Below are 19,166 nucleotides of genomic sequence, written 5' to 3' on the forward strand. Positions count from 1 at the left end.
GCAGACGTTCACATCGGTGATTCAATCATTATGTATCTACATAAACGAATGAATAGTTGCGTCTACACATGTGTACGTGTGCGAGCGGCGGAGCGGCGATGCGCAGGCACCTGCATATATCTTATCTGAGTTGTCACAAGAGAGAGCAATAATTTGTGCACGTAGTTGTGGCTGGCGATTTTGTAGCCGAAACTAACTAGTAACTTCTGGAAATCGAAGAGCCTAGAAGTATGCAGCGTAAACTATAAAAGCGGGGCAGGCGAGTAAGAAGTAATTAAGTTTGATTTGAGATTTCGATTAAGCGCTATCTAGCGAGCTATAGCAGAATTATTTTGAATAGTAGAGTTTCATTTGAGCTATCAATCAGTTTGGTTATTAAGCTTGCTATTCGTTGCAAAGTGTAAGTGTTATTGTGAAGTACTGTAATAAAGGCCATTTTTCAATTATTCAATATTGGAGTTATTTATTCAACAGTTTAGCGATACGAACTTAGCAGAGGGTTGCAAATAAGAGGATTTGCAAGTAGATTCGTTACAATTGGTGTCAGAAGAGGAATTGTTGAATAAATTCCAGAGGACAACAAGGACATGGCAAAGTTCAGTGAATTGAAGATCCAGCAACTTTAGAAGGAGTTGGGGAGCCGTGGATTGAATACAAGCGGCGTTAAACTTGAACTTCAGGCACGGCTACGAGAGGCAATGGAAGCAGAAGGAATTGATGTGGAAGAGTATGACTTTCATCTTGATGGCGAGGAAATAACAAAAATGGAAGAAACACCGCAGACAATGGCGAACATAGACTTGAACATGATTTTGGCTGCAATATCTGCTCAAACATCGACAGTGGCTTCTCAACTGGAATCGCAAAAGACAGATATAACATCTCAACTGGCATCTCAACTAGAAGAACAGAAAACGTATATGTCATCTCAACTAGAAGAACAGAAAACGTATATGTCATCACAGATGTAATCCCAAGAGACACGAATAACATCGAAGATTGAAGCACAGGAAACACAAATTTCTTCACAACTTGAAGAACAGAAGACGTATATGGTATCCCAACTGGAATCGCAGGAAAACCGTATAACATCACAATTGGAAGAACAGAAGACATATTTGGCATCTCAACTGGAAGCGCAAGAGGCACGTATATCTGAAATGTCGGCACAAATTTCGGAACAGGTATCATCGCAGCTCTTTGTGAAACTGGAAGAGCAGGATGCAAAAATTTTACAACTCTAGGACAAAATTGATGCCGAAATAGAAGCGTTAAAAGGTTGTTGTTGTTGTTGTAGCAATGCTCGCCCCATCTAATAGCCGCGACCGATCACAAATTGTCATCAATATCCTCTAACGGGAGTCCAAGGAAACTTGCCGTTTCAACAGGGGTGGACCATAAGGAAAGGGGTGTTAGAGGCGTTGGTTCCACATTACAATTAAAGAGATGGTTGGTGTCATGTGGGGACACATTGCAAGCAGGGCATACATTTTGTATGTCGGGGTTGATTCTGGATAGGTAAGAGTTTAACCTGTTACAGTATCCAGAACGAAGTTGAGCAAGAGTGACACGCGTTTCCCTGGGGAGTATGCGTTCCTCTTCTGCGAGTTCTGGATATTTTTATTCAAGTACTGGATTCACCGGGCAATTCCCGACATAAAGGTCCGACGCCTGTCTATGGAGTTCACCAAGGACCTGCTTGTGTTTTTCCGCTTCATACGGCTGGGTTCTCAGGTGCCGTATTTCCTCAAAATGCTTACGGAGATGACTCCTTAGGCCCCTAGGCGGTGCTCGTTCGTCAATTAGATGTCTGTTGGGATGCCCAGGTTTCTGGGTATTCAACAGAAACTGTTTGGTCAGCGTCTCATTTCTCTCCCTGATGGGGAGTATTCTCGCCTCATTATGCAGATGGTGTTCAGGGGACATAAGAAGACAGCCCGTGGCGATTCTGAGAGCAGTATTTTGTCAGGCCTGTAGTTTCTTCCAGTGGGTGGTTTTTAGGCTTGGCGACCATATGGGTGACGCGTAGCACGTAATCGGCTGGCTAATTGCTTTGTATGTGGTCAAGAGCGTTTCTTTATCTTTTCCCCAGGTACTGCCAGCAAGGGATTTGAGGATTTTATTACGGCTCTGAATTCTTGGAACAATTGCGTTTGCGTGCGCACCAAAATGTAGATCCTGATCAAACGTCACACCCAAGATTTTGGGGTGTAGGACAGTCGGTAGCGTAGTGCCATCGACGTGGATGTTCAATATGGTCGACATTTGGGGCGTCCATGTTGTAAATAAGGTCGCGGAAGATTTAGTCGGTGACAATGCCAGGTTTCGCGAGGCGAAAAAACTGGAGAGATCAGGGAGATAGCCGTTTATTTTATTGCATAGCTCATCGATCTTTGGGCCTGGGCCTGTAGCCATTATTGTGCAGTCATCGGCGTAGGAAACGATTGTGACTCCTTCCGGTGGTGAAGGTAGCTTAGATATGTAGAAATTAAACAAAAGCGGGGATAGGACACCACCCTGTGGCACCCCTTGTTTAATTCTCCTTTGTTTTGATGTTTCGTTTCTGAATTGCACCGATGCCTGCCGACCACCCAGATAATGTGCGGTCCACCTTTTAAGACATGGGGGAAGGGTAGACCCTTCCAGGTCTTGCAGTAACGAGCCATGGTTGACCGTATCAAAAGCTTTTGATAGGTCTAACGCTACGAGTACTGTTCTATGGTGGGGATATTGATTCAAACCGCAATTTATCTGGGTGCCAATGACATTTAGCGCGGAGGTAGTGCTATGGAGTTTTCTGAAGCCATGCTGATGAGGGGCTAGCTGCAAATGTGCTTGGAAATAAGGGAGCAAAATGGCTTCAAGCGTCTTTGCCACTGGCGATAGGAGAGATATCGGACGATATGACTCACCTACGTTAGCTGGTTTCCCAGGCTTTAGTAGCGGGACCACCTTGGCCATTTTCCATTTCTCGGGTATGACAAAGGTGGAAAGAGACAGGTTGAAGACATGCGCTAAATATTTGAAACCCTCTTTCCCTAGGTTTTTAAGCATCGGCATGGCTATGCCGTCTGGGCCCACTGCTTTGGATGGTTTAGCGCGACCAATGGCGTCCTCAACCTCTCTAGCGGTGATGGTAATTGATGACGCGCTGAGTTTGTGTTTATGTGCGTGTCTATTGGCTCTCCGTCTATCTTTGTCGACCGTAGGATGCATTATATATTGTCGGCAGAAAGCGCTCGCGCATTTTTTCGCATCCGACAGCACCTTATCGCCAAAGGCGATGGAAACTTTGTCTTTGTGCTTAGTCGGATTCGATAGGGACTTTACGGTGGACCAAAGTTTACCTACACCGGTAGAGAGGTTACAACCTCTTAGGTGCTCTTCCCATTTCGCCCGGTTGTGTTCGTCCACAAGCAATCTGATGCGTTGGTTTATATCCCTTATTTGGGGGTCGCCTGGATCAAGCTGTCTTATAAGGTCGCGTTCCCTCGCTAAGCTCGCGGCCTCCGCCGGGAAGTGGGGCCGGATTTCGGGAATTCTCCCGGCGGGAATGAAATGTGCCGAGGCGGATTCAATGACCTTACGGAAGGCACGCTCCCCTTGGCGGGCATCAGTCGGGATAGGGAGGGCAGCGAAGCTGTTGTCTGTTGCAGATTTGTATTCTTCCCACTTTCCTTTTTTGAAGTTTATGAAAGTGCGTTTTTCGGTGACGATGAAGTCGGCGGTACGCTCGAACGAAATAAGTATGGGCAGGTGGTCGGATGACAATGTTACCATCGGCTGCCAGTTGACGCAGTTTACGAGTTCTGCGCTCACGATTGAGATATCTGGCGAGCTATGACAGCTTCCTACCATACGTGTGGGGGCGTCTCCGTTTATTGTGCAGAACGTCGTATCGTCTATTTGATCCGCCAACATCTCACCCCTACTGTCCGCCCGCAAGTTTGAATGCCATAGGTCGTGATGGGCATTGAAATCGCCTAAGATAATGCGATTGTTGCCAGTGAGTAAGGCCTCGATATTAGGGCGGTATCCACTGGGGCAACAGGTGACAGGAGGGATGTAGATGTTGATGATTTCTAGATTTGCATCGCCTGACCGGACAGATAGGCCTTGACGTTCTAAGACATTGTCACTGCGGTCGATGCCAGGATCAAATATATGATATTGCACAGAGTGGTGTATAATAAACGCGAGGCCGCCTCCATTTCCGCTCTCGCGGTCTTTCCTGTGGACATTATAACCAGAGCAGGTCTGCAATGCAGATCTTGCTGTGAGTTTAGTCTCTTGAATCGCAGCAATGCGGATGTTGTGCCGCTTCATGAAATCGACTATCTCCGTAATCTTCCCAGTTAGTCCATTACAGTTGAACTGCAGAATTCTGAAGTGCATGAGGGGTGACGCCGCCACTCTAGGGGTAAGTGAGGGGTGACTACGCCAAGGTTGTGGAAGGCCAGGACGCAATTGCTGTTGTGGCCTTGGGACTGGGCGCCCTTGGGCAAGCATTGGGGTACCCGGATGATTTGGGTTTGCGACCTGGCAACATGGCGCGATGAAACCCGTCGAGGGGTTGCCGTCGCGGAGACCAGAACATCTAGGAAAGTGGCACCACCCAAGGCAGGAGCTGCATTGAGCGGATGTCGCAAACCTGTATATTCTGTGCTGGCAGACGGTGCAAACGGAGGCAGGGACTAAGAGTCTGTTTCCCTGACCTGCACGATTGCTGCCAGAAAAGAGGGGGGGAGAAGAAGACGGGGGCAGGGGCTGATGCTCAGCATTGCTACCAGCTCTACTACGAAGGTAGTAGTTATGAGTGGTATCAGCTGTTTGAGTTGTTGGCGCCGTGGGGCGCGAGCAGCAGCGGGTACTTGTTGTGGCTTGCTGAGCAGCGAAGCTGCTGGAAGGTAGTGGTGATACGCTTAGGCGTAGACTACGGGACGCCCTTGGGCATGAGCAGCAAAGAGCCACAAAAGATTTATAAAAGTTACGTGGACGTCTGGTTTTGGGATCAAGCCCAGAACAACCTGTCCGATGCAACCATCCCTTGCACGAGACACACTGAACAGAGTATGACCGTCCTAAAAAGATTCTTTTCTGGCAAATGCAGCAAAACCATTTCTCAGGACCGGGGTCCGGAGACGGACCCGGATTGGGTTCGATACCTTCCCGGAGTAAGAGAATATGTAGCAGTCCTGCTGCAAGGAGCTGCTGGGAGGATGACAATTTGTGGGAGGTACGAAACAAATTAAATGGGGTCACACTGAAATGACAGTCCTTGGTCGGGAAAAATCCCGAGTCGCTCCGGTACATAGAACCGACTGCCTTGGGAAGCGCTAAAAGGTCGTATGGAGCAGTTACAACTAAACCGCCCAGCTGTTTCAGCAAGCAATCCAAAGGTAAAAACACCATCATTTGACGGTTCTGTTCCTTTCCAGGTCTTCAAGCTACAGTTTGAGAAGACCGCAGCAGTGAACAACTGGAATGCGGAAGATAAAGTTGATGCACTGTTCGTGGCATTGAAAGGGCCAGCAGCGGAAATCCTACAGACGATTCCCGAAGGAGAGCGGAACAATTATGAAGCATTGATGGCTGCTGTAGAACGACGTTATGGAAGCGAGCATAGAAAACAGATATTCCAAATTGAGTTGCAAAACCGCTACCAAAAAGCAAATGAGACATTGCAGGAGTTTGCTTCAGATATTGAAAGATTGGCTCATCTTGCAAATGCAGACGCACCCGTGGAATACACAGAGCTTTATAAATGGCATACGAGATGTGGAAACGAAGCGGGCTACATATGCGAATCCAAAACTAACACCTGCTGAAACGGTATCGCATGCTCTGATTCAGGAAACATCGTCGCTTCTGTGTAAGCCAGTTTTCAAAGCACGCCGTGTGGAAGTAAAAAGGCCAGAGTGGGTAGAAACAATTTTGGAAGCACTGAAGGGATCTCAACAGAAGAATGCCGGAGTTATTAAATGTTTCAAGTGCGGCAACCCAGGTCACATTGCACGTCATTGCGATCTTGGTCCTAATAGTTCCAACAATGTGGGTGGCCATAAACGCAAAGCTGGAGGAGATGAGCAAGAGCGAGTAAGAGGTAGAGAGCTAGATCCAGCTATTGAATGCCCTGTGATATCTGTGTCGCAAATTGGTAGAAAATCGAGCAGTCTTACCGTCAGAGGGAATGTGGATGGCAAAGAACGAGTACTGACTGTAGATACGGGCGCATCTCATTCCTTCATCCGATCTGACTTGGTCAATAGGAGAGTAAAACCGTTACCTGGAGCAAAGTTGCGTACGGTCACTGGCGAGTATAACCAAGTTCAGGGAGAAGTGAAATGTGAAGTATTGATTGGGAAGGTCATGGTTCTACACAAATTTGTTGTGGCGGAGATTGTTGATGAAGTTGAATTGGGAGTGGATTTCTTGGTTGACCATGACATCAAGATCGATATGCAGAGAAGGGTGATGCGTTATGAGAACCAAGATGTGCCACTTAACTTTAGTTTGGAAAAAGGGTTCAGCAGTAATCGGGTACTGGTGGAGAAGGCTCGACGAAGGCCACGAAATTCAAAGGTAAAGGTTGATGGAACAAATGGGCCAAACAAATCAAAACCGAAGGTACCTGTGAGAGAAACACTGGCATTGAAAAGCCCTAACGGACGTACTAAAACGAAGAAAGAATGCAAGGGTGGTTTCAAGCCAAGGCACACTACTGTTGTGAAGCGTCGGAACGATACTGATTATGCAAAGCAAATCCGTCCAGCGCAAGCTCTGCGAAGAAGTTCTTCATTGGCCGAGCAACAGAGTGCGAGGGAACGATCGAGGATAATGAATAGTAAGATGAAACACAGGTACGACAAGGAAAATAATTCGGAAGGTTTCCGGGAGGGAAATTTGGTACTGTTATACAACCCTCACCGGCGGAAAGGTGTTCCATCCAAATTTCGGTGATGATCGGGGTGATATCATCTACCGCATACAAAGCATTGAGAAACCACGGAGTAGAAGAGTGGTACATATGGCGATGCTAGCAGCGTTTAGATCGAGAGATTTGTCTGATCGGGACGATCAGACTTAGGTGGAGGGCAGTGTCACGGATATTAACATCACTAAGTTATACCATCACTAAGGCGATGCCAAGGCCACGATAAGCAGTATTTACGTCAATAATCAAATCATGTATACACATATATAAGGCAGCCGAAAGATGTCACACACAGATGCATTTACTTATACGCCTATGTATGCGCGAGAGACTGTAAACTGCAGACGTTCATATCGGTGATTCAATCATTATGTATCTACATAAACGAATGAATAGTTGCGTCTACGCATGTGCACGTGTGCGAGCGGCGGAGCGGCGATATATCTTATCTGAGTTGTCACAAGAGAGAGCAATAATTTGTGCACGTAGTTGTGGCTGGCGATTTTGTAGCCGAAACTAACTAGTAACTTCTGGAAATCGAAGAGCCTAGAAGTATGCAGCGTAAACTATAAAAGCGGGGTAGGCGAGTAAGAAGTAATTCAGTTTAATTTGAGATTTCGATTAAGCGCTATCTAGCGAGCTGTAGCAGAATTATTTTGAATAGTAGAGTTTCATTTGAGCTATCAATCAGTTTGGTTATTAAGCTTGCTATTCGTTGCAAAGTATAAGTGTTATTGTGAAGTACTGTAATAAAGGCCATTTTTCAATTATTCAATATTGGAGTTATTTATTCAACAGTTTAGCGATACGAACTTAGCAGAGGGTTGCAAATAAGAGGATTTGCAGCAATTTCGTTACAGTATTATTGCGCAGCCTTGTAACACTATTAAGCACACAAAACAAACAACAACAGCATTTCAAGTGTATAGCTGGGTATGTAATGTTCGGTTTGACCCGAACTTAGACTTTCTTACTTGTTTAGTATAGATAAATATTTCCAGAAATCAGTTATAATAGAAATACAAATTATCTAGGAAGTTCTGCAAAGCACCATTTGGCACCCCCTGTGAATAGCGCCCGAGGCAAGACGCCCCCTTGCCCGCTCCTCACTACGCCACTGTTTCTTCGCTGTGGTAAAATGCGCTAAATCACTGATCATGGCTTTATATGCCTAGAAGGATTCAAATGGCTGAACTCAATGGACTAATTTAAACTATATCGATTTCTAGAATAGGCAGAAAACCTGATTTACCGATGTTCGAAAATACAAAAACGATTTATAAAGCATGTCCTTATTTATTTGAATTATTTTTTTCTAAGTTTTGGTCCATCTTAGAAGCTATCATTGAGTGTTCGACTGGTTGCAAAGCACGTGATGATGACCTCAAGTGGGCAAAAAAGATGACATAACTATGTTGGTAACTAAACGGCAGAGGCTATTCTGATACTGCGTACCAGTTAACATAAAAATCATATATTTATAGGTATGTCCGTATGGACCTAGGTATGTATGTATGCTAGGAGAGGGGGAGGGCGCGTATTTTTTACATTTATTTACTTGGTTATTTATATAAACAAGCCACACAAAACGCAACCTACCTCAAAAAATTAGAGGGGATATGCAGACTATCAATGCTTAACATTACGGGAGCCCTGAAAACAACCCCGACAGCTGCACTGTATGCAATTCTGCACATTCCACCTGTACACCTGGTAGCAAAGAACATAGCGTTAACAACTGCAACCAGGCTCAGTGCCTCGGGGCAGCTTGAGCTCCGACCATACGGCCATAGTAGTATACCGTTATCAATTACAAGACGAACAGACTACCTGATTCCCTATCTGCGCTTCGAGGGCGATCTTAAGGCCACAATAGAGGTGGACGGTTGGCGCAAGGGTGCGCAAATGGCGGACGAGGCGATACATGTGTACACCGATGGTTACAAAGTAGTGGAAGTAGTAGGGCCTGCGGTATACTGCGCTGATCCGGAAATAAGCAGATCCTACAGGCTGCCGGATTACTGTAGCGTTTTACAAGCGGAAATAGTAGCCGTAACCAATGCAGTAGGAACCCTGGAAGAAAATAGCCCAAGTTGCAATCGTGTTAACTCTTATATTGACAGTCAAGCAGCAATTAAGGCAATAATCTCGCATACCATAGCATCTAAATGTGCGTTAGAGTGTAAGCAGTCCCTGGAGAGAATCGGGACAGGGAGAAGCATACATCTATATTGGGTCCCAGGGCATATGGGAATAGATGGGAATGGAAAAGCGGATGAATTAGCTAAAAAAGGCGCATCCCTTGAAGCTTGCTCCGTAGACGTCCCAATTAGACTGGGCGAAATTAAGCGAAGGCGAGAGGTGCACATGATCGACCAAGCAGGAAAGGCGTGGGTTCAAGCGCAGGGCTGTAAAGTGTCGAATATTATGTGCAGGTCTTACAACCTTAGACTAACAAAGTTGCTTCTATCATTAAAAAGAGAGGACTGCAGACTCATGACGGGTATTCTGACTGGACACTGCCTTCTGGCGTCACATGCCTTTAAATTAGGCTTGGTCAGTTATAGCAGATGTAGGAACGGGTTGGAGGAGGAAACGATCGAGCACGTTCTGTGCTCTTGCCCTGCGCTTGCCAGGCTAAGACTCCAGCTATTAGGAGTGATACAGCTGTCAGATCTAGAAGCAGCAAGCGGTTTAAATCCTAGGAAGCTTCTAGTATTTGCCAAGAGGAAGGAATTATTTTATAACATAGGTCCTGGTTTTTGATAGGGTTTTTCAGTTTGGTCCTTAAAACAAACTTCTGGTAACACTACGGCCTTATTCAGTCTATGTGAGGTCCTCATGGATCGGCCAGTTCAACCTAACCTAACCTAAGCATTAAAAAAAGCTAGAATAAGTATCTATATTTCACAACCGGGCTATCTACTAACAATCTCACAAAGCCTGGTGTTAAAAATTCACATCTGTCGGGAGCTAAGCACATTTCATTAGATTCTTGTATTTTTTATATTTTGTGAAAATACATCCCGCCTTAATTATTTGTTTTCAGACTTAGAGTACGCTTACACAGCCACCGATTTCGATCACCGGATGCCGGTTGTAATCGGCCGATAAAAATAAACACATGCATTTAGATGAGCGTGTGTACATTTCAACTGATAACCGAATTGTTGTCGACCTTTGTCGGTTTTCACTGCCGATAAATTGCGTGCGTTTACTGTGAAAAATTAATTATTTGTGTGCAAAACAGGCGTCCTTTATGGGATAAGCACTTAAAAGCATAAACGCAAGCGTATTTTTGCGAAAAAGTAAAATGTAAGAAAAAAAGCTACCGGCCGATAATCGGTTGCAATTTTAACACCAGCCCGGCCGATTTCATCAGCTGATTGCAATTTTTCGGTTTATCGGTGGCTGTGTAAGCGTACCCTTATGCTCGGGTTTTCAGTGCGAGTTTAAATTCCAGTTAAAGTTGACTAGAGTTGACGACAGTTGCAGGCTACCATAATGTTAGTCCAAATACAAAATTTGAACAAACTCTGAAATGGTTGAGCCCACAAAAAAATACTTCAAGCTGAACATGTGAAGAATTTCATGATGTTCAACTTCGTACTGAGTGCTAAACGCGCGAAAGCTATGGGAAGCGAGATATTTGCGAAAAACGAAATCTGCCGATCTTTAACCTCGAATATCTCAAAACGCACACATGCGATTCATTGTGACCTTTAATGCCACCTTTACAATGCCAAAAAAGAGGCGTATGCATGTTTTCAGCTTCTTATCCCAATTTCCGAGGTCAAACCCTTAAATGACTGAACTATTGGCTTAATTCCTCTAAACAGATTTCGCTGTTTTTTATTCTTCGCAGTGGCGTAGTGAGGTTTTCTTGCGCCCGGGGAAAATATTTTTGTGGTTCTTATAATTTCTTTCTAAGTCGTTATCAACATTGTCCTTGTTTAAAAAATTTCCAACGTCTAAGAGAAATCCAAATTTAAAATTGAGGTCATTTAGTAGTGTAAATCTTGTACGTATTAATTGTTGGAAACGATCGAGAACACTTCATAACGCGAGAAATTGTACATTCTGCGGAAAGACCAACATCTCTAGCCGATGCTCCGGGCATTTGCGGCGCCTTCTTACATGTTAAAAAAAAATAAATAAATGTAAGGCGCAATAACCTCCGAAGATATTTTAGGCCGAGCTTCTCTTCCAATTTGTGCCGTGCTCCTCTTGATTTTTCCTACAAATTGGCGGGACGGGACCTTCTTGTTTTATACGGACACCGACCGGCATCTGCAAGGCAGATGAGTTTTCACTGAGAGCTTTTTATGTTAGAAATACACTCGCAGTGCTTGCAAACACTGCCGAGGGGTGACCCCGCTTAGAAAAATTTTCTTCTAATTGAAAAATATTGTTTCTAAAATTTTGATGTTGCTTTGCCTGGGGCGTGAACCCAGGATCCTCGGTGTGGGGCACGCTACCATCACACCACGGCGGCCGCCACTATTAACAATGTTAGGCAAAATTCTGTAGGGTGCAGTTAGGGGGCTACACACTTGGAAGGCAACGAGCGGCCTTAATGTTTGCCCAGCAAGACAGCAAGTCTGCAGCGACAGAACCAAAATATCTCAATTTTGCCTGCCTTCGCTAAAGGGCACAGAGCTCTTTAGAGCTTTTACTATATCAATATCCCATTTTTCACAAAGAGACTTCGATTTTTCTATTGCTTCTTCACAGATAGTGTCTCGAATTTCGGATGGTTCAGTCGATAATGATTTAATATCATGATACACTCCTCTGAAATTCATCCCCGGATCTTGTAATCTGAGCTTCACACGATTAATCCTCCTTAAGATTTCATATCAGAAATGAACTAATTTTATGAAACTAACATTTAGTATATGTGACCCGGCCTATGAAAAGGTGGCTTATGACTCAAAAAAAAAAACAAAAAGAAAACTACTAAGAAACTGAAGAAATGCATTGTTTATGTTTAACAGCTGTTTCTCGCAATTTCTTTTTTGAGTCAAAGCCACCTTTTCATAGGCCGGGTCACATATTTTGAGACAGAATTGTAGCTTCGATTCTAGTGTTACTTGAGGTGTTAGTGTCCTCTGCTAATTGTTCTAAGAGTTCTACTACATTATCTAACCCATCGACGATAACGCTAACCCCTTGCATTCTGGCGCCTCGTCGTGTTTCAAATTTAAGATTGACAGTTTTTGTTAAAGCATTTTTTAATAACTCCCATTGTAACGTTGAACGTGAGGAAAAAAGATATATGCTTTAATTATTCCAAAACATGTCGCAGCGATTGGATCTTGTTTAGCTGCAGTAACGCCTACTAAATTTAATGAATGGTTGCCATAATTTACAAATAATGCTTTATGAATTTTTTCCTTTATTCTTTGTTGAACGCCAGATATGTGACCTGCCATCACGTTAGCATTATCGCAACATTGTGATCTGCAGTTTGCTAATAAAATTTCGTCGGAATTAAATTTTTCTAAAATTGTATTTTCGATCGAGTCAGCATCTTTAGCATGTATTTCAATAAAGCCTAAAAAATATACTTTAATGGATATTTTTTTATTGCTAAAATCAACATCTTCATATCGAACGACATGAGACATTTGTTTTCGATGGGCAGTATCAGGAGTTGAATCAAACAAAAGTCCATAATATTTATCTATTTCTTTTGATATCGTTTAACAGTCCTTTTTAGTAATTTATTTGTTTCATTACTTAACAAGAATGCCTTGAATTGGAAAGATAATAACTCAGTCAAGTATAGACAAAAATGTATGCTTACATTAAATTTATAACATCCCTTTTTATACTCAGTTGAGCAGAGCTCACAGAGTATATTAACTTTGATTGGATAACGGTTGATTGTACAGGTATAAAGGAATCGAGATAGATATAGACTTCCATATATCAAAATCATCAGTATCGAAAAAAAATTTGATTGAGCCATGTCCGTCCGTCCGTCCGTTAACACGATAACTTGAGTAAATTTTGAGGTATCTTGATGAAATTTGGTATGTAGATTCCTGGGCACTCATCTCAGATCGCTATTTAAAATGAACGATATCGGACTATAACCACGCCCACTTTTTCGATATCGAAAATTTCGAAAAACCAAAAAAATGCGATAATTCATTGCCAAAGGCGGCTAAAGCGATGAAACTTGGTAGATGGGTTAACGCTATGTCGCAGAATAGAAAATTAGTAAGATTTTGGACAATGGGCGTGGCACCGCCCACTTTTACAAGAAGGTAATTTAAAAGTTTTGCAAGCTGTAATTTGGCAGTCGTTGAAGATATCATGATGAAATTTGGCAGGAACGTTACTACTATTACTATATATGTGCTAAATAAAAATTAGCAAAATTGGATGAAGAACACGCCCACTTTTTAAAAAAAAATTTTTTTAAATTCAAATTTTAACAAAAAATTTAATATCTTTACTGTATATAAGTAAATTAAGTCAAAATTCAACTCCAGTAATGATATGATGCAACAAAATACAAAAATAAAAGAAAATTTCAAAATGGGCGTGGCTCCGCCCATTTTCATTTAGTTTGTCTAGAATACTTTTAATGCCATAAGTCGAACAAAAATTTACCAATCCTTCTCAAATTAGGTAGGGGCATAGATTCTATGACGGTAACTGTTCTCTGTGAAAATGGGCGAAAACGGTGGAAGCCACGCCCAGTTTTTATACACAGTCCACCGTCTGTCCTTCCGCTCGGCCGTTAACACAACTTGAGCAAAAACCGATATATCTTTACTAAACTTAGCCCACGTACTTATCTGAACTAACTTTCTCTTGGTATAAAAAATGGCCGAAATCCGACCATAACCACGCCCACTTTATCGATATCGAAAATTACGAAAAATGAAAAAAATGCCATAATTCTATACCAAATACGAAAAAAGGGTTGAAACATGGTAACTGGATTGGTTTATTGACGCAAAATATAACTTTGGAAAAAACTTTGTAAAATGGGTGTGACACCTACCATATTAAGTAGAAGAAAATGAAAAAGTTCTACAAGGCGAAATCAACAGCCCTTGGAATCTTGGCAGGAATACTGTTAGTGGTATTGCATATATAAATAAATTAGCAGTACCCGACAGATGATTTTCTGGATCACCTGGTCCACATTTTGGTCGATATCGCGAGAACGCCTTCACATATACATCTAAGGGCCACTCGCTTTTAAAACCCTCATTAATACCTTTAATTTGATATCCATATCGTACAAACACATTCTAGAGTCACCCCTGGCCCACCCTAATGGCGATATATCGAAAAGGCGTCCACCTATAGACCTAATGCCCACTCCCTCTTAAAATGCTCAGTAACACCTTTCGTTTGATACCCATATCGTACAAACATTCTAGAGTCACCCCTGGCCCACCCTAATGGCGATATCTCGAAAAGGCGTCCACCTATAGACCTAATGTCCACTCCCTCTTAAAATGCTCAGTAACACCTTTCGTTTGATACCCATATCGTACAAACATTCTAGAGTCACCTCTGGCCCACCCTAATGGCGATATCTCGAAAAAGCGTCCACCTATAGACCTAATGCCCACTCCCTCTTAAAATGCTCAGTAACACCTTTCGTTTGATACCCATATCGTACAAATATTCTAGAGTCACCCTTCGTCCACCTTTATGGCGATATCTCGAAAAGGCGTCCACCTATAGAACTAAGGATTACTCCCTTTTAAAATACTCATTACCACCTTTCATTTGATACCCATATCGTACAAACACATTCTAGAGTCACCCTGGCCCACCCTAATGGCGATATCTCGAAAAGGCGTCCACCTATAGACCTAATGTCCACTCCCTCTTAAAATGCTCAGTAACACCTTTCGTTTGATACCCATATCGTTCAAACATTCTAGAGTCACCCTTGGTCCACCTTTATGGCGATATCTCGAAAACGCGTCCACCTATAGAACTAAGGATTACTCCCTTTTAAAATACTCATTACCACCTTTCATTTGATACCCATATCTTACAAACACATTCTAGAGTCACCCCTGGCCCATCCTAATGGCGATATCTCGAAAAGGCGTCCACCTATAGACCTAATGCCCACTCCCTCTTAAAATGCTCAGTAACACCTTTCGTTTGATACCCATATCGTACAAACACATTCTAGAGTCACCCCTGGGCCACCCTAATGACGATATCTCGAAAAGGCGTCCACCTATAGACCTCATGCCCACTCCCTCTTAAAATGCTGAGTAACACCTTCGTTTGATGCCCATATCGTACAAACATTTTAGAGTCACCCTTGGTCCACCTTTATGGCGATATCTCGAAAAGGCGTCCACCTATAGAACAAAGGTAACACCTTTCGTTTGATACTCATATCGTACAAACATTCCAGAGTCACCCCTGGCCCACCCTAATGGCGATATCTCGAAAAGGCGTCCACCTATAGACCTAATGCCCACTCCCTCTTAAAATGCTCAGTAACACCTTTCGTTTGATACCCATATCGTACAAACACATTCTAGAGTCACCCCTGGCACACCCTAATGGCGATATCTCCCTAATGGCGATATCTCGAAAAGGCGTCCACCTATAGACATTATGCCCACTCCCTCTTAAAATGCTCAGTAACACCTTTCGTTTGATACTCATATCGTACAAACATTCCAGAGTCACCCCTGGCCCACCCTAATGGCGATATCTCGAAAAGGCGTCCACCTATAGACCTAATGCCCACTCCCTGTTAAAATGCTCAGTAACACCTTTCGTTTGATACCCATATCGTACAAACATTTTAGAGTCACCCTTGGTCCACCTTTATGGCGATATCTCGAAAAGGCGTCCACCTATAGAACAAAGGATTACTCCCTTTTAAAATACTCATTACCATCTTTCATTTGATACACATGTCATACAAATACATTCCAGGGTTTCCCTCGGATCATTTTCCTACATGGTGATTTTCCTTATTTTGTCTCCATAGCTCTCAACTGAGTATGTAATGTTCGGTTACACCCGAACTTAGCCTTCCTTACTTGTTAATATTTAAAAAGTTTCAATTTCAATCTAAGCAGAGCGCGATTATGAGGATATTAAACTGAAAAAAATTAACTCAAATGTTATTGTTTCGGCTATTTCCCTAGTATATTGCAGACTTCCACAACCAACGCATTTTTATACCCAGCTGCACTTGTACACAGGGTATTATACCTTTGATTGGATAAGGGTTGGTTGTACAGGTATAAAGGAATTGAGATAGATACAGACTTCTATATATCAAAATTATCAGTATCGAAAAAAAATTTGATTGAGCCATGTCCATCCGTCCGTCCGTCCGTCCAGCTGTCCGTTAACACGATAACTTGAGTAAATATTGAGATATCTTCACCAAATTTGGTACACGAGCTTATCTGGACCCAGAATAGATTGGTATTGAAAATGAGCGAAATCGGATTATAACGACGCCCACTTTTTATATATATAACATTTTGGATAAAACAAAAAACCTGATTATTTAGTAAATAATAAACCTAGAATGTTGCAATTTGACGTGTGGACTGATATTGAGACTCTTGATAAAAATTTGAAAACATTTTTTAAAATGAGCATAATTGTGATAAAATCAATTTTACAAATATTATTAATCATCAATCAAAAATCGTTAAACCTATCGTAACAAAATTCAGCAGAGAGGTTGCCTTTACTATAAGGAATGCTCTGAAGAAAAATTAACGAAATCGGCTAAGGACCACGCCCACTTTTATATAAAAGATTTTTAAAAGGGTCGTTGACGAATAAAATAAGCTATATCTTAGCAAAAAAGAGCTTTATATCAATGGTATTTCATTTGCCAAGTGGATTTATAACAATAAATAGGAAAAACTTCAAGTTTAAAAAAATGGGCGTGGCACCGCCCCTTTTATAACTAAGCAATTTTCTATGTTCCGGGAGCCATAACGCGAAGAAAAATTAGTTCAGAATAGAACCATACGTATTATTGCGCAGCCTTGTAACACTATTAAGCACACAAAACAGACAACAACAGCATTTCAAGTGTACAGCTGGGTATGTAATGTTCGGTTTCACCCGAACTTAGACTTTCTTACTTGTTTAGTATAGATAAATATTTCCAGAAATCAGTTATAATAGAAATACAAATTATCTAGGAAGTTCTGCAAAGCACCATTTGGCACCCCCTGTGAATAGCGCCCGAGGCAAGACGCCCCCTTGCCCGCTCCTCACTACGCCACTGTTTCTTCGCTGTGGTAAAATGCGCTAAAGCACTGATCATGGCTGTATATGCCTAGAAGGGTTCAAATGGCTGAACTGAATGGACTAATTTAAACTATATCGATTTCTAGAATAGGCAGAAAACCTGATTTACCGATGTTCGAAAATACAAAAACGATTTATAAAGCATGTCCTTATTTATTTGAATTATTTTTTTTTAGGTTTTGGTCCACCTTAGAAGCTATCATTGAGTATTCGACTGGTTGCAAAGCACGTGATGATGACCTCAAGTGGGCAAAAAAGATGACATAACTATGTTGGTAACTAAACGGCAGAGGCTATTCTGATCCTGCGTACCAGTTAACATAAAAATCATATATTTATAGGTATGTCCGTATGGACCTAGGTATGTATGTATGCTAGGGGAGGGGGAGGGGGCGCGTATTTTTTACATTTATTTACTTGGTTATTTATATAAACTTATCATTATGGCATTACTTAAAAAATATATACATACATAGATCAGAGACGTGAAACGGATGAAAAATTTGATTTTGAGTGGCATTAATTAGTTGAGAGTAATAATTCGAATATCTTCTAGTAAACCTTCATTAAACTTTCTACGTAGTTCGGAAAGAATAAATTTTGATGTGGAAAATGCTATCTCTCCTGAAATCTTTTTCCGGGAATGCCAAACATAACTTGGTACACATCAGTTCACTGTTTATCTGGGTCGTTACTACAACAGTTGAACATATCAATTTTATTCGGTAGCCACTTTGTATAATCAAACCTTTTGATTTAAACTGGTTCTCAATTATCTCTATTTCTTTTCAAATTTCATCAATTTTCTCATAGGTATTAAATTTTTACGAGATGGTCAACCAATCTCGTAAAAATTTAATACCTATGAGGAAATTGATAAACAATTAGATAATGGCAAATGGTAAACAAACAAACAAAAAAATTATAAGTTTATTGACATGCTACGAAAAGTTTTTCGGTTCGGATCAAAAATTCGTTGCCAACTTCGGTTTGGGTAATGAATCAGTTTTTAACACAAAAAAAACCGGTTTTCCGGTTCAAAACCGGTCACGTCCCTGAGATAAATACATACATAATCCTCGTTCAAATGGATAGTGATTCAGATGGCGATAGACATATAACATGTAAATGCATTAACAATGTGATCCATATAATCTGGATCACTGTTCATTAGAACGCGGGTAATATATACATTTGCTCCACTTAAGTGCTGGTGCATACATACAAGAAGTATCATTCAGGGCTGCACAATATCGTAAATTTTATTAAAACACATCAAATAACAAAAAAATAATAATTGAATAGCAATGCTGAGTAGTCGGTGCTTAAGTTCATGATATTTTACAAATGTGAAAGAAATAACAATTTTTCGGTTTTATTTATTTAAATAGCACGTAACCAACAGCCAAAAATTCAATTACTCATCAGAAGTCGTAACAATATATTGTTTTGCACGTTACAAAAATCTTAAACCGAGTAATTTTTTCTTTTCTACGATGAATATAACAGCGATTTAACAGGTGATCCAGGCTGTTTACTATTGTGAAGGTTTTTTTTTTTTCAGACATTCGTCACTTGTATGAATTCACAATAATCTCGACTTTTTTAAAAATAGGTGTCTTTTATTTTTTCACAAGGAAAAATATACCCCCTAATACGTTTGCGAATTTGCAAAAAAATATTTTTAAACCACGCTAATACATACATATGTATGTATTAATTTTGTAAATTTTATGGGCAAACATTTTTGCCCAGATATGTTATAAACCATGGTATAAAAAAGAAGGTAGTTCCACTCAAAATTTTTTTACGTATGTATTTGGGGATTTTTAAAGTTTCTCAAAGTTTGTTGATTTGCTAGCAGCGTTGCCATACCGTTACTGTTTAAAGCAAAGTTGTGGTGTTTTGGGATGTGAATTTCTCTCAGGATGAAAACACATCG

At 41.5% G+C, this 19,166-nt stretch overlaps 1 protein-coding gene across 3 annotated transcripts in view; it reads left to right on the top strand.

Annotated features, from left to right (window-relative positions):
• Positions 1-18,725, top strand: part of Kua (Plasmanylethanolamine desaturase Kua) — a 194,252-nt gene extending 175,527 nt beyond the window's left edge. For all 3 annotated transcript variants that reach the window (XM_067765776.1, XM_067765778.1, XM_067765777.1), the window contains exon 6: positions 17,401-18,725. In XM_067765776.1, the coding sequence (XP_067621877.1) occupies positions 17,401-17,491 (91 nt within the window). In that variant the 3' untranslated portion in view covers positions 17,492-18,725. The remainder of the gene's footprint in view (positions 1-17,400) is intronic.
• The last annotated feature ends 441 nt before the right edge of the window (positions 18,726-19,166 follow it).

Source organism: Eurosta solidaginis, chromosome 2 (assembly GCF_040869045.1).
Source record: "Eurosta solidaginis isolate ZX-2024a chromosome 2, ASM4086904v1, whole genome shotgun sequence".
Taxonomy (NCBI): Eukaryota; Metazoa; Arthropoda; class Insecta; order Diptera; family Tephritidae; genus Eurosta; species Eurosta solidaginis.